Here is a 16388-nt window from a genome sequence, read left to right as displayed (position 1 = left end):
CTCACCCTCCCCTGCCTTCCCTCTGAGGTTTGAGGGTCTGTTTGATGCTTCTACGTTTCTGGATCTATTTTTGTTCATCAGTTTATGTTGTTAATTTTATTCCACAAATGAGTGAGATTATATGATATTTATCTTTCTCTGACTGGCTTATTTCGCTTAACATGATGCTCTCCAGGTGAGACTTGATCTTTTAAAAATAAAAACATTTAGAACAAATTTTCTCTAATTCTAAAGTAACTTAATTGTTTTTTTCCACTTACATAGAAAATATATGTTTATTAATGAATAACATTCAAAAAGCATTTGGAAAATACGTTCTGTTTGACAACTATTTTGTTGCCTTCAATCCCAGCTTTACCTTTTTGAGGGGGTAGGGTGAGATAGTAAGAGAGGAGTAAAAAGTAGAATATCCAAAGATAAAATTTGCCTATGCCTGACCTGGCTACTTTAAAAAAAATTTTTTTAAATTCCTCTTTAGTAATCTCTAATTTCTGGGTTCAGCAATTGTTTTGGGGAGGGAGCAGAAGTAATCACATAGTTAATTGCATAGCTAAACCTTTGAATTTAGCTACTTCTCACTTTCCATTGTCTCCCTTAAAGTAGGTGGAATGAAAGTACTAGAATTCATTTATTCAATAAATATATTGGTAGTAGAGTGTTGATTTGTAGTTGATGCCTTCATGGAGTGTTCAGTGTAGTAGGGAGGATAAATATTTCTAGGTAATTAAAAGTTTGCAAGTTTATGAAATAAAAGTATAATGAACTGTAGGATAGAGTAATAGGCAAACCTAATGTAATTGATAGAAGAGGGTTAGAAAAAATACCTGGAGGAAACAAAGCTGAAACCCAAATGATTACATTAGCCAGTGAGAGAAGGGATAGGTAATTCATCTGCTCAGCAGAGGTATCAGCATGTATGAATTTTCAAAATTGGGGGAGTGGCAGTGGCATTTTGGAAGAACTGAGTTTTTATTTTAAGTAGGAAAGAGATGAAAACTGCCAGTTATTAAAATATATATATTTTTGTTGACTTTTAGAGAGAGAGAGAGAAACATCAATCAGGTGCCTTCTGCACAACCCCTAACCGATTGAGCCCGAAATCTGGGCATGTGCCCTGACTGGGGATAGAACCTGCAACCTTTCGGTGCACAGAACAACGTCCAACTAACTGAGCCACACCTGCGAGGGTGCCAGTTTTTAACTAACACATTTTAATTACTATTTTATAGGTAATTTCTGGACAGAAGCTCACACGATTATTTACGTCAAATCAAATATTACCAAGTGAATGCTTGAGTTGCCTTGTAGAGCTACTTGAAGACCCAAACATAAATGCACCACTGATCTTCAGTATCATCAGTTTGTTATCTCAATTAGGTAATTTAATTTCTCTTTTTAAGTTTTTAAAAGATTTTTGAATGTAATAGTTTTTAAGGGCAGATTTAGTTATAGAATCGTTAGGAGAATGGTTCACATTCCAAAGATTTCTTCATTGCAGGACCTTGCAGAACTATTTGCTTTGTGGATCTCTTGAAAGGGGACTATTGTATGCATCCTTTCTTAAAATTAATGGAACGAAGAATCTCAAACATATGAGGTTCAGTGATCTACAGATAAGAACACACTTTCCTAAATGCTGACCTACCTACTTTTGAATTAAAAAAAAACCCAACAACCTACATTTACATAATGCCAGTATTAAATACACAAGTCAGAAAAGTTATAGCTAATGATCAAATAAATCATCCTTTTTTTATAGACTACACTGAACTTGGAACTAAGGGTAAAAAAATGTAGGTGTTGCTTTTTCTATTTTTTCCTACCTTAAGCTTTAGTTTTTAAATGTTCACGTATTAGTTACCTTTTTTATTGATTTGTGTTTGGAAGTATAGTGGAGATATTTTTTTCTGTGACTATAAAATTAATACATACTTACTATTAAAAAAAAAATAACAGTGGACCAGAAGGATCAGCCCGGTCAGCTGGCGTGGCTCAGTGTTTGAGCGTCGACCTATGAACCAGGAGATCACAGTTCAATTCCCAGCCAATATTTGCTCAAATATGCCCGGGTTGCAGCCTCAGTCTCCAGTGTGGGGTGTGCAGGAGACAGCTGATCAATGATTGTCATGATTGATGTTTCTATCTCTCTCTCCCTCTCCCTTCCTCTCTGAAATCAATTAAAAAAGAAAAATAGAAATTTCTTGGTGATAATGTTTCTATCTGTTGTCTAGTATAGTACCTGTAAGCCACATAAGACTATTGAGCATTTGAAGTGTGAGTACTAGACTAAGGAACCTAATCTTTTAATTAATGTATATTTAAATAGCCATGTGTGGCTAGTCCCTACCAAATTAGATAGCATAGATCAGTGGTTCTCAACCTTCCTAATGCCGTGACCCTTTAATACAGTTCCTCATGTTGTGGTGACCCCAACCATAAAATTATTTTCGTTGCTACTTCATAACTGTAATTTTGCTACTGTTATGATTTGTAATGTAAATATCTGATATGCAGGATGTTTTTTCATTGTTACAAATTGAACATAATTAAAGCATAGTAATTAATCACAAAAACAATATGTAATTATGTATGTGTTTTCCGATGGTCTTAGGTGACCCCTGTGAAAGGGTCATTTGACCCCCAAAGGGGTCGCGACCCACAGGTTGAGAACCGCTGGCATAGATATAGAGAGTAAAACAAAATTAGTCTTTATTCTTCACCACCACCTTCCTCATCATTTCCACTTTGGAGAAGATATTGAGGATCTTTCTTAATGGTTTGATATGTGTTTTTCCAGATCTTATTCTATATTATAACAAATGATTATAGATTAAAATATTAACAAATAATTTTATTTTTTAACAAAAATGGTGTTGCAGAGTACTGCTTGTTTTCTTTTGTACTTGCTATATTTTAGATGTCCTTCCATAATGCTTTCTTTTTAATAGCTACCTTGTACCACATTGTAGAGTACTATAATTTATTCAAGCACTCCACTAAGGATGTGTACTCATGTATGTTCTTTTTTGTGTTTTTTGCTGTTAGAATGAATACATTTTTCTGTATTTTTGCTCAAATTTTACTGAGTATTTGTTGAATAAATTCTCAGTAGAATATTCAGACATTATTCAATTTAACAGTTTTTATTACATTGCTTTCCAAAAAGGCTATGCTAATTCCAACATCCACTAACCATTTATATGAGATTGGCAGTCACTTTCAATGTTTAAATATGTTAAAGAGATGATCTTAATATTTGCTTTTTAAATTGTTATTTATTTTTTAGTTAATAGACTTCATTTTTAGAGCAGTTTTAGATTATAGAAGCATTGAAATAATTTAACAGCAAAATTTCTACAAGCAGGTGTTTTCCTTGAGATTAATTTAGCTTACATTGAGAAATCATTTGTTTATTGGCAAAAACGGAAAAGCTAATACTCCCTTCTCATTTCCAGCTCATACAATTTCTGTGACTAAACTTCTGCATTGGAAAGTATTTGTATGTAAAATAGTCATATCATATTTGATGTTTTTATATAATGGTAAATTTGATATAAAAATTAAAATTTTAACCATCTATGAAGACCATATGTAAAATTGATAATGTTTTGTGCACTTTAATTTACAGCTGCAGACAATGAAACCAGAGACTATCTTCAGAATACATATAACCTGAATAATGTGTTGGCAGGTGTTGTATGTCGGAGCAGTGCTTGCCACAGTGATTCAGTGTTTTTGCAGGTATACACACCCACACAGTACTTTTCACTTCGTACTTATTCTTCCTTATTTTCAGATCAAAATTGATAGTATCTGTTAGCAACTGCTAGCTTATAGAGTATATGCTGGAATGATTAGGCACATTCTTGCCATTAATAAATTTAAGATCTAGTTGATCACACATGTACTACTATTTAAAAGTCGTGGCGAAGGGAAGCTTATTCACATTAGCACTATTACTAAAAAAAATTTACATTATAACTTATTTGACAGACTTATAAACACAGATGTCAGCATTTAGACCGTTATTTACATTAAAATTATAATTTGAGTTGGCATCTAGTGTCATTGTTGAGGAAACATTCTACAAAAATTGAAGCTATAGATTTGGTCTTATTTAGCATAGACTCAGAGCTCTTATACCCATAATATTTTATTGAACCTAAAATGCAATTGTAAAAAAGAAAAGTGTTGCCAATTAAACGTACATGAAATTTTAAAGATGGTAGATATGAAAAATATATATATCTTAGAATGATGGAATATGTATCTTTCAACCTACATATACTTTTAAGATGATAAAGTAAACCAAGTTGATGAAAAGATGCTTTGTTTAAGATAGGGTGTATAGGAATGTTTGAATCAGGAGATGAATCCTAAGGTTCTTGGTAGTCTTATTACTTAGTGTTAAAAAAAAAAGAGAGAGAGAGAACCATTTTAAGAAATGGAAACGTTTTTGCTCTAAATTCTGCCTCCTAAAATGGTGATATGTTCAGAATATGCACAGAACTCTAGTTTGTGAGCATGCAGTATGTTTTGTGTGTTTATATTCATTTCTGTTTTTTAATTCTCAGTGCATTCAACTTCTACAGAAGTTAACATATAACGTCAAAATTTTCCATTCTGGTGCAAATATAGATGACTTAATTATATTCCTGATAGATCATATGTGAGTATGCAACCAAACATGTAACCAAATAATCTACTGGTTTATTTTTAAACTAAAACCATGTATTAGTTCAATTTTTCTATGGGTGCCCGGCTAGCTCAGTCGGTAGAGCATGAGACTCTTAATTTTTCTTAGATAAATTTTTCCATCTTCTTTAAACTGAGACTGATTTCATATCTACTCCTCTTAGATAATTTTAAGAATCAAATGATATAAAGCAGCTTTAATATTTATAACAAAAAAATATGAAATGACTTTATTTGAACAGAAAGAAATTATTGACCATGAAAGTTGTATTTATATGTAATCTTCTTGTTAGGAAAATATACTGATGAGATAGCATATGGTCACTCTGACAATTGTTTTTATATTTCTTTTTTTTATTTCCCGCCTTCCCACTGAAATTCCGAACTCTATTCCATGCTTCCATGTCGCTGGATCCACTCCATTCATCACTTTATTTTGTTAATGAGATTCCACATATGAGTGAGATCATGTGATACTTGTCTTTCTCTGACTGACTTATTTCACTTTGCATGTTTTCATATTTCTATGCTGCAATTGAATAGGATAGTTTCGTTTCAAAACATGAAATAAGTGGGCAATACCATTCAAAGCTTGATGGTCTTCACATGTTCAGATTTTTCTTTTTGCATACAAAGAGGAATTTATATGTATAAATTTTGAATAATTTAAAATGAATTTAATAATTTTTATTTTTTATTTTTCTTAAATAACAGTCAGTCTTCTGAAGATGAGTTAACAATGCCTTGTTTGGGATTATTGGCAAATCTTTGTCGGCACAATCTTTCTGTTCAAACACACATAAAGACTTTGGTAAGAATTTTATAAGATGTTTCTTTCTTGTTTTGTGGTTGGTTCTATGTTTCAAGAAAATTTCATTCATTTTCTCTTGACCAGCTGATCCATCAGAGTTAATGAAGAATCAAATTGACATATAAATAATTTGAATTATTCCAGCTTTCATATGTGTTGTATTTAAGATATTAAGGGTTAATACAAGTGTTGAATACTAAAAGATTTCCTTCTGGTAGCATTGTTTGTTATATTGACTAACAAAAGAAAAGCTAAATTATTTTGGCTGATAGAAGGAAGGCACATCATGGGCAATCCCTTTTACCCCAGTCTTTCTATTTCCACAAAATCAGTGTCAACTACACCAGAAAGATTAATCAGTAAATGCCTCGCATCAACTACCACTGCTTGCGATAAGTGAAGGCACACTAATGCATTTAACTGACCCACCATTAGAAATGTATTAAATCTGGGAAGTTTGTTGATTCTTTAAGGTGCTTTGTGAACAGTTTCCCTGCTGTCCAATCTATTACCTATTTAGTTTTAAATTAAATAATATCTCATTTCTTCATGTGTTGGATTATTCTGACCTGATCTTATTTTGAGGTGGGGTTATTAAACTTTTACTCTTAATCCCATATCTAAACAGTGCTCTTCACCAAGATTGTGCCTATTGATACTACTGTACACAATATATAAAATATCCTCTCCTTGAAATGATCTCTTAAGTTGATAAGGATGTTTAATAATAAAAGTTTACCTACCTTGTGGAAAATAAACTTTTTGAACTCAAATATAAAACATAATTTTTATTCTAATTTAATTTTAAAATTTTTTTCTTCCTCAGAATAATGTGAAATCTTTTTATCGAACTCTTATAAGCTTCTTGGCCCATAGTAGTTTAACTGTAGTTGTGTTTGCACTTTCAATATTATCCAGTTTGACATTAAACGAAGAGGTTGGGGAAAAGGTAAATATTATTTCTTCTTATTATTTTTTAAGATAATTATGAAGTTTTATTTTCTGATACTTTAAAAATCATTGAGCCTCTTTATTAAGTTTTAGGATGATTTCAACTTAACTTTTTTTTTTTTATAATATGCTTTCCCTAATTTGTTTTTAAGTTGTTCCATGCTCGAAACATTCATCAGACTTTTCAACTAATATTTAATATTCTCATAAATGGTGATGGCACACTAACCAGAAAGTATTCAGTTGACCTACTGATGGATCTCCTTAAGAATCCTAAAATTGCTGATTATCTTACCAGGTATGGCTCTCTGACAAATTTTAAGACTTAAAAAAAAACAACAGTAAAAAAAATACCAAAACTGCCTTTTTAGATTTAGTAAACTTGAATTCTACTGATTCACAATAGACTAAATAAGGATATTTTGATGTTCTTTATTCCCATTCTTTTTGCTTTCCTGACCTGAAATGTAAAAGTATAACAGGGCGTGTGTGTGTGTGTTTCAGTCTTTGCTTTAGATGAATAAAGTTGTATTAGACTCCAAAATGTACACACCATGATTAATCTGTTTCAAAACCAGTTTTAAATCTTAAACATGATGATTTTTTAAATACTATTTTTATTATATTCTTTCAGTATGTCTTTTTGTGTTTTTTTTTTGTTAGTTTGTTTTTTTAAATAAAAATGGATGTTTCCTTCAGTGGGTGCCTCTAGTGTGTTATAAGGTAAAAATGAGAACACATGTTTATATGTCTATTCTTTTTCAATGGCATTTCAATGGCATTTATGTTTTGAGTTTGATTAGTAACTGTTTTCCAGAGAGCTCACAGTTTTTGTATCTTGAGTTAAGTTTTCCTAGTGTGATCCTAAGTTAGAACATAGTTGAAATTGTTTCAAAAAGTTAAATTAATGAACTATTCAGAAACAAGAAAATGTTTATTGAGCCCTACTATGGTCAAGCATGGGGGAGGAGAAGCAGGGATATGAAGACATAGTTCTTAAACCTTAAGGAATATAGAATCTAGAAGTTAAAAATGAACAAAAGCTAAGCACTAGGGCAAGGTTGACCACTACTCATATGGTTAATGATACTTTGTAATACCAAACAGCATTCACATTGGCATTTTATGCTTTCTTCTCTTAAGCATCAGTAGATAGGAAAACTGTCTTCCAGAGTGCCCTCCCTTTATTTGCTCTCTCTTATCTGTTCTAAGAATCTTCCCAATATGTTCTCATGTAATACCCATTCTGACCACTAAATGGTGCTTATTTAACAGCTTTGGAGTAAGCAGAAAAATTATTTTGAGTATACCTCTCTAGGACAGAAAGATAATCTGATTTAACATTACTAAGTGGTTGCTTAATCACTTCTGGATATCTCTCAGTTGCATTATCTATTTTCCTTTCTGTCTAACCTAAAACCCTAGAGTCCCCTCTGGAAAGAAAATTATATTGACCCTATGTATTTGCTGTACCATTTAACAAAACATACCTGTTTCAAAGTCTAACTTAATTCCTAGATTCCTGATCGAAGCTTGAGAAAAATCATACCTTATAAATTTTTATACAGCATGCTTATGATCTCTAACTTTATCCGGTTAACACCTCTTACATTTATTCCCAGTCAGCTTTCTTTCACATTTTCTACAGTAGCTCCTTTAAATATTTACTACTATATAATTGCAGTTACCTCAAATATGTTATGGGCAAAGTTACCCGTGTTTATTCCAATTCTTACTGAGTGTCCTGTTTTGTTCATAAACATATCCTATTATTCTGTGCATTAAGTCTTATTCTGTCCTATCTTCAGTTTCTCCTATCTCTCTAGTCCAGGGGTGGGCAAACTTTTTGACTCGAGGGCCACAATGGGTTCTTAAACTGGACCGGAGGGCGGGAACAAAAGCATGGATGGAGTGTTTGTGTGAACTAATATAAATTCAAAGTAAACATCATTACATAAAAGGGTACGGTCTTTTTTTTTTATTTCAATAGTTTTATTCATTTCAAACATTTTAACAAGAAGAATGTAAACACTAATTATTATAATTTGAAACTTCAAAAAATGGAGAAATCATAGCACAATAACATACCTTATATTGAAGATGGCAAAGGCTCTGATACTGTGCTCTCCAGGGGCGTGTCTCGCTACATCAGCACGATAACGTGTCTACGCATTCCCAGGGTGATGTCGTCCGCGGGCATTACAAGGAGCCTCTGGAAGATTGAGAGGTTTTTCCTTCTACTGAATGGGCGGATATAAATCCGCCCACTCAGAAGAAGGAGCTGTGGCCGTGTTTCCAGCGTTGCCATGTTAACACTGCTGCTGGTGAAGGAGCGGAGGGGAGAGCAAGAGAACCCTCCGCTCTTTCGGCTCCGCGGGCCGGATAGAACAGCCGAACGGGCCGGATCCGGCCCGCGGGCCGTAGTTTGCCCACGGCTGCTCTAGTCACTAGTGCCTACCGTTCAGTTGACTTCCTTGATTTATACATATGCCCAACTTTCATCTTTTTCTTCAACCATATGTTCCTTTAATATCTGTGATCTGCCATTGTATTCAGGTGAATATTCAAATTCTCAGTATAGCCCTCCAAAATGTGGTGACTGGCAATCTATCAGCCGTATTTCTTCACATTTTCTTTCGTATGTACTTTTGTATAATCACTTCAGACAATAAATAGAACCACCAACTTGTTAGATACGCCGTTTCATGTACCCATGTACCATTTCCTCTGGAGTGCTTCATCTGGATGGCTGAAATACTCCTTCCACTATATATGTCTGATGCCTTTTTAAAAAAAATATATTATAATGATCTTTCACAGAGAGAAAGGGAGAGGGATAGAGTTAGAAACATCAATGAGAGAGAAACATCCATCAGCTGCTTCCTGCACAACCACTACTGGGGATGTGCCCACAACCAGGGTACATGCCCTTGACTGGGATCGAACCTGGGACCCTTCAGTCCGCAAGCCGATGTTCTATTCTCTGAGCCAAACCGGTCAGGGCACCTTTTTGTTCTTTAAGACTCAAGTCCGCAAAGCTTCACCTGATCAGGGCTATTTCTACTAAATCTGGGTTTGATATCCATCCTATTTCATAGCATTTTATACATTTTCATTATAGCATATTTTACATTCCATTATATTATTTTGTCTTTTTGCCTTCATCCTTAGACTGTGAGTTCTCTGACAGGGCACTCTGCTCCCAAATCTAGGATGTACCAGTCACATAGAACGTAATGTGAATGGTACCAGTAGTACCTCTTAGAGTTAACACAGGGTCCTGTTCCTTAACATAGGGTCCTGCTCCTGTATCTGCAGAACCTAATTTAATGTCTGGAAATTGTAGATGCTTTATAAATAAGTATCTGATTAATTTATTAGTATATTAGTGTTCCTTGAATTTTACAACCTTAAAAAAAAGCTATGGAGGTACAGAAAGTTTCAATGATTTATTTATTACCACATGTCATTTTTTTTCATTTTATAAATGATAGCCAATTTATGTATATCATAGTGGTAGAATATATTTTAAGTTTTGAGTAAAAACTTTATAAAGACTTTTATATTAGAAGCCAAAATAAATACATGAAAGAAAAGACAATTAAATTTTATATTTGTGTTGTGCATAAATTATTTTTGATGTATCAGTTTTATAATCTTATTGGATATATTTTTTTAAATTTTGTATTAGTTTCAGGTGTACAGCATAGTGGTTAGACAACAATATACAAAGTGTTTCCCCCTGATATTTCCAGTACCCACCTAGCATCCTACATAGTTATTACAATGTTATTCATTTAATGTATATTTTTATTTTAAACCTAGGTATGAGCACTTTTCTTCATGTCTTAATCAAGTATTAGGTCTTCTTAATGGAAAGGATCCTGATTCTTCTTCAAAGGTAGGTAAAAACATGACTCTTTATTTTAAACTTTTAAAAAACTATAATATGCCGAAACCGGTTTGGCTCAGTGGATAGAGCGTCGGCCTGTGTACTGAAGGGTCCCAGGTTCGATTCCGGTCTCAATAAAATATATTTAAAAAATAAATAAATAAATAAAAAACTATAATATGAGGAAAAATCTAAGTGCACAGTTCTCTCAATTTTTACAAACTAAACTTAGACATATAACCAGTATATAGATCAGGAAACACAACATTACCAATACTCTAGAACCCTCCTAGAATCTTTATACACTGGCATATTAGTCCCTTTGGAAAACTATTTCATGGTGCCTATTGAGCATATGTATACCATATGACACAACAATTCCACTCCTAGCTACATAAGCAAGAGAGACATGTCCAAAATACATACAGAAAATGTTAAACAAATAGAAAATGAAATATTTCAATGATACCACTTACTAATTTTTTAAAATGTCAACTGCTTAGGGGATAAGGCCAACAAAACATTATAAAACCTCTACTCTGAAATTATGAAACATTGAGAGAAATAAAAGACTTAAATGACTATGTTCATACCAAGTTCATACAGATAGTAAGAGTTTACAATGTTAGGTTATTCGAAGTTATAGCAGGTTTTACAGTGTTTATTGTTGTTGTTGTTTTTATTGATTTCAAAGAGGAAGGGAGAGGGAGAGAAAGATAGAAACATCAATGATGAGAATTGTTGATTGGCTGCTTCCTACATGCCCCACACTGGGGACCAAGCTACTGCAACCCATTTGGAATCAAACCATGACCTTCTGGTTCATAGGTTGACACTCAACCACTGAGCCAAGCCGGTCAGGCTGTTTTTGTATTTTTCTCATTTTGGGTATGTGGAAATTGGGAAGCTGATTATAAAATTTATATGGTTATGCAAAGGTCCAAAAATAACTGCGGCTATCCTGAAAAAAAAAATGAACCAAGTTGGAGGGCTTATACTACTACCAGATAACAAGATTTAATATGAAGCTGCAGTAATTAAAACAGTGAAGTATTGTTATAAGTATAGTTAGCTGGCCCAGTGAAATAGAGTACAGTCCAAAACCAAACCCCTAGTTTATGGATCTTATTGATAACAGTTCAGTATTAAAAGTATGGTCATTTCAATAAATGCCACTGGGTCGATTGAACATTCCATATGGGAAAAAACTGAATTTTGACCACTACCTCACACCAAATGAGAAAATCAGTTTAAATTGTAGATCCAAGTGTGCAAGGTAAAACAGTGAACTATGATCTTTCAGAAGAAACACCTAGCAGAATATTTTTACAGCCTTGGAATAGGTGAAGGTTTTCTTAGATAAGAAACAAAAACACCAGTTATACAGGAAAAAAGTTGATAAGTAGGATTGCATTAAGATTAAGAGTTTCTGTTCATGAAGAGTCCACCAATAAGAGTGAAAAGAGAATTCACAGTGTGGGAAAAGTTCTTTATCATACATATATTTAAAAAAGGACTCTTATCTAAAATATATTATTTAAAAACTTATACATATATGTCAGAAAAAATACTGATCTCCAATAGCAACCTAAAAAAGAAAACTTGAATTGGTCAATAAATATGAAACAGTTATTCAACTTTCTTAATATTAAGGGAATGCAAATTTAAATGGTAATGTGATACCACTGCATATCCACCAGATGATTAAATTTAAAAATAGGGATAAGATCAAGCATAAATGAGAATATAAAAAATTCCTAAGTGTCCCAGTATGCGTGGGCTCAAAATTGGTACAACTGCTTATGAAAATTAGTATTTACAGTCAAACCTCTGTTGTGGAACAAAACTTTGGTTCTCAACTCCACAACCCTTTCATACTGATACTGTACTAACATTGGACTCGTGCATATATCAGGACCCAACCATTCAACACTTAAGTATTTAACCCAAAGAATTAAAAACATGTTCACCAGAAGATATATACAGAATATAACAGTACTGCTCATAATAGCGAAGAATTAGAAACAATTCAAGTACCATTAACAGTAGAATGGGAAAATAAACTGTAGTATATACACACTGGAATACAGTCAAGCACTGTTTAACAATGGGGATACATTCTGAGAAATGAATCTTTTGTCTGAACATCATAAATGTACTTACATAAACTTAGGTGGTATAGCTTACTATACACCTAGGCCAGTGGTCGGCAAACTGCTATTTGTGAGCCACATGCGGCTCTTTGGCCCCTTGAGTGTGGCTCTTCCACAAAATACCATGTGCGGGCGCACACGTACAGTGCGATTAAAATTTCATGGCCCATGCTCAGAAGTCAGTATTTTGTGAAAGAGCCACACTCAAGGGGCCAAAGAGCCACATGTGGCTCGCGAGCCGCAGTTGGCCGACTACTGACCTAGGCTATAAGGCAGGGGTCCTCAAACTTTTTAAACAGGGGGCTAGTTCACTGTCCCTCGGACCGTTGGAGGGCCGGACTATAGTTTAAAAAAAAAACTATGAACAAATTCCTATGCACGCTGCACATATCTTATTTTGAAGTAAAAAAAAAAAAAAAACGGGAACAAATACAATATTTGTATTTGCATGTGGCCCGCGGGCCGTAGTTTGAGGACCCCTGCTATAAGGTATAGCCTGTTGCTCTTCGGCTACAAATTTGTACAGCATGTTACTGTACTGAATACTGTAGGCAGTTGTAACACAATGGTATTTATGCAGCTAAACAGAAAAGGTACAGTAAAAATACAGTATAAAAGATTAAAAAAGGGTACTTGCTCTGGGTGAGTGATTGAGTGGTGAGTGTGAAGGCCTAGGACTTTACTGTACCCTGCTGTAGACTTTCTAAACACTGCATGCCTACAGTAAATTGATAAAACGAGATTAAATCAAGCACAAGAGACGACACAATCAAGAGATACTATAAACACAAGAACTTTGAAGGTGCTACTGGTGTAACAGCATACTGTTTTATAGCAAACTTTTTTTTATAAATAGAAAGTACATTCTAAAATAATGACTAAAAAGAATAGTATAGCCCTAGCTGGTTTGGCTCAGTGGATAGTGCATTGGCCCTCGTATTGAAGGGTCTTAGGTTCAAATCCAGTCAAGGGCAAATACCTCAGTTGCAGACTCCATCCCCAGCTCTAGTCAGGGTATGTGAGGGAGGCAACCAATTGGTGTATCTCTCTCACATTGGTGTTTATCTCTCTCTGACTCCCCACCTCCCTTCCACTCTCTCTAAAAATCAATGGGAAAATATCCTCAGGTGAGGATTAACAACAACAAAAAAGTATAGTATAGTATAGTATAGTAAATATATAAAGCAATAACATAGTCACTTATTATCATTATCAAGTATTATGCACTGAAAATAATTACGTGGCTATACTTTTAGACAACTAGCAGCACTGTAAGTTTGTTTACACCAGACTTACAAACACTTGAGTAGTTGTGCTACGACATTAAGATGACACTAAGCGATAGGAATTTTTCAGCTCCATTACATTCTTACAGGACCACTATTGTATATGTGGTCTGTCATTGACTGAAGTGTCATGATATGGAGCATGACTGTATTATACAGCAGTGAACGTGTGTGAAATGCAGCTGCATGCAACAATATGGATGAATCTCACTGATCCAATGCTAAGCTAAGGAAGCCAGACAGAACATATATACTGTAAGACTTTGCTTATATACAGTGTGGGGCAAAAGTAGATTTATAGTTGTGAGTATGCTAAGCAGAGTTTATTCCTGTATTATTATTTATTGTATTATTTTCCATACGAACAACTGTAAACCTACTTTTGCCCAAACCTGTATAATGTTCCATATGATTGTTTAATATAAACTGGTAAGTTGATAAAAAAATTTACATGAAATAACAAAAATCCAAGAATAGCTAAGATAAAATAATCTATATATCAGAAATCTGTTGTGGAGAAGTGGTTCCACATGGCCTTAGGAGGGGACACAAGTGGGTTCTGGAGTTCTGATAGAATTTTCTTTCTTGATCAGATTGCTAGTTACACAGGTGTGTTCACTTTGGGAAAACCATCTAGCTGTGCACTCGTGATTGATTTATTGACTTCTCTGTATATTATACTTACATAGTACTTGTACTCGAGAAAGTATTTTCTTGTAAGATAAACAAGAAACTGGTAACATGGCTTGCCCCCAGGGAATGTAGTTACAAGTCAGGCTGGTATGTGCTTTTGATTTTGGAATCAAGAAAATGTACCTTTTTGAAGACAAGTACTACAATTTATATTTAAAAGAGAATAAATCAGATTTATTTGTTTCATAGTGAATGCTATTGGACTGAATTATGTTAAAATTTAGATACTATCAAGTTGATTAAAACACAAATCCCAATTATATGTCAAGAAATAGACAAAGGTAGGAAATAAGTGACAGGCAAAGAGACACAAAAAATTTTTTTAAAGCTAGGTTGGTAGTATATGAAATGTAGAATTTAACTTAACCGCTAATAAACAAGTTGATGTGGGATGTTATGTAATAGGAAAAGGCTCAATTAGTAAAGAAATGCAGAATTTGGGGAGCTAAGGGACATAATGCTGACATTATGCAAATATAGTATAGAAATAGCCATTCTTAATGTTTTAAGGCTTTTTGGAACACCACTTTTGAATATCGTAAAGTATGCTTTATGGCAATTCTTGATTCTTAGTATGATAGCAAATGTTAATTATTTTATTTTTAATTTGTTTTTTTAATTTTAAAAACAAAACTTCAAAAAAAATTAAGTACTGTAGAAGGAATATAAACATTAGTTGAAGTTGCCCTTCCTTCTTTGGCCCTAATAGTCCTGTTAATCATAAGTAAAGTAACCACTACTAATTACTTTGTAATGATGTGGAAACTTTTAACTCATTTTGAAAAATACTGAAAGAAAAATTGGAAGCTACTCCTAATATTTGTGGTAAAGTATTGCCGGGGATCTTTCCCCGCATCTAGAAAGGGTCAGGAATCTGGAGAAGGGTTGCGAATAAATTAATAAAGAGAATAGACATGAAATATAAATTTGGAAGGCATTATGGGGGAGCCAGGAAAGCTTAGCTTTAGTAAATAAGTTCTCCGAATCTCCGCACCCAGGGCTTTTTATTTCCACACTAGAGGCCCGGCACATGAAATACGTGCATGGGTACAGTCCCTAGGCCTGGGGTGATATCAAGGCCATCTTCCCTGGCTGCCGGCAGTCGGTCCCGCCTCCCACTGCCACCCACCCCCGGTTCCCCATTCGCCTGCAGGCTGTGGGGAAGGGACTGAGAGGTTGGCTGGCAGGCCCTGATCAGGCAATCGGGGCCTGTGGGCTGGGGACAGCTCCTACATTGTGTATCTGCTCCCTGGTGGTCAGTGCACGTCATAATGACCAGTCATTCTGCCGTTCGGTCCATTTGCATATTACCCTTTTATTATATAGGATTTTGCCCTATAGCAAAACAGATACCCATTAAAATACCAACGACATACTTCACAGACCTAGAACGAACTCTTCAAAAATTCATCTGGAATAAAAAAAGACCCCGAATAGCTGCAGCGATCCTGAGAAAGAAGAACAAAGTAGGTGGGATCTCAATAACAAATATCAAGCTGTATTACAAAGCCACTGTTCTCAAAACTGCCTGGTACTGGCACAAGAACAGACATATAGATCAATGAAATAGAATAGAGAACCCAGAAATCGACCTGAACCAATATGCTCAATTAATATTTGACAAAGGAGGCAAGAACGTACAATGGAGTCAAGACAGTCTCTTCAATAAATAGTGCTGGGAAAATTGGACCGATACATGCAAAAAAATGAAACTAGACCACCAACTTACACCATACACAAAAATAAACTCAAAATGGATAAAGGACTTAAATGTAAGACAGGAAACCATAAAAATACTAGAGGAATCCAAAGGCAACAAAATCTCAGACATATGCCAAAGCAATTTCTTCACTGATACAGCTCCTAGGGCATTGGAAACTAAAGAGAAAATAAACAAATGGGACTAC

At 34.3% G+C, this 16388-nt stretch overlaps 1 protein-coding gene across 1 annotated transcript in view; it reads left to right on the top strand.

The window, feature by feature from the left end:
• Positions 1 to 16388, top strand: part of KIAA1524 (KIAA1524 ortholog) — a 45137-nt gene that overhangs the window by 3558 nt on the left and 25191 nt on the right. Inside the window, exons 2-8 of the mRNA XM_005856989.2 lie at positions 1230 to 1377; positions 3629 to 3741; positions 4575 to 4669; positions 5410 to 5506; positions 6333 to 6455; positions 6610 to 6755; positions 10283 to 10358. Coding sequence (XP_005857051.1) covers positions 1230 to 1377; positions 3629 to 3741; positions 4575 to 4669; positions 5410 to 5506; positions 6333 to 6455; positions 6610 to 6755; positions 10283 to 10358 — 798 coding nt within the window. The remainder of the gene's footprint in view (positions 1 to 1229; positions 1378 to 3628; positions 3742 to 4574; positions 4670 to 5409; positions 5507 to 6332; positions 6456 to 6609; positions 6756 to 10282; positions 10359 to 16388) is intronic.

The sequence above is a fragment of the Myotis brandtii genome, unplaced genomic scaffold, assembly GCF_000412655.1.
Source record: "Myotis brandtii unplaced genomic scaffold, ASM41265v1 scaffold106, whole genome shotgun sequence".
In the NCBI taxonomy this organism is placed as follows: Eukaryota; Metazoa; Chordata; class Mammalia; order Chiroptera; family Vespertilionidae; genus Myotis; species Myotis brandtii.
Note: the sequence above shows the minus strand (reverse complement) of the source record. Positions and strands in the feature narration are given on the sequence as shown.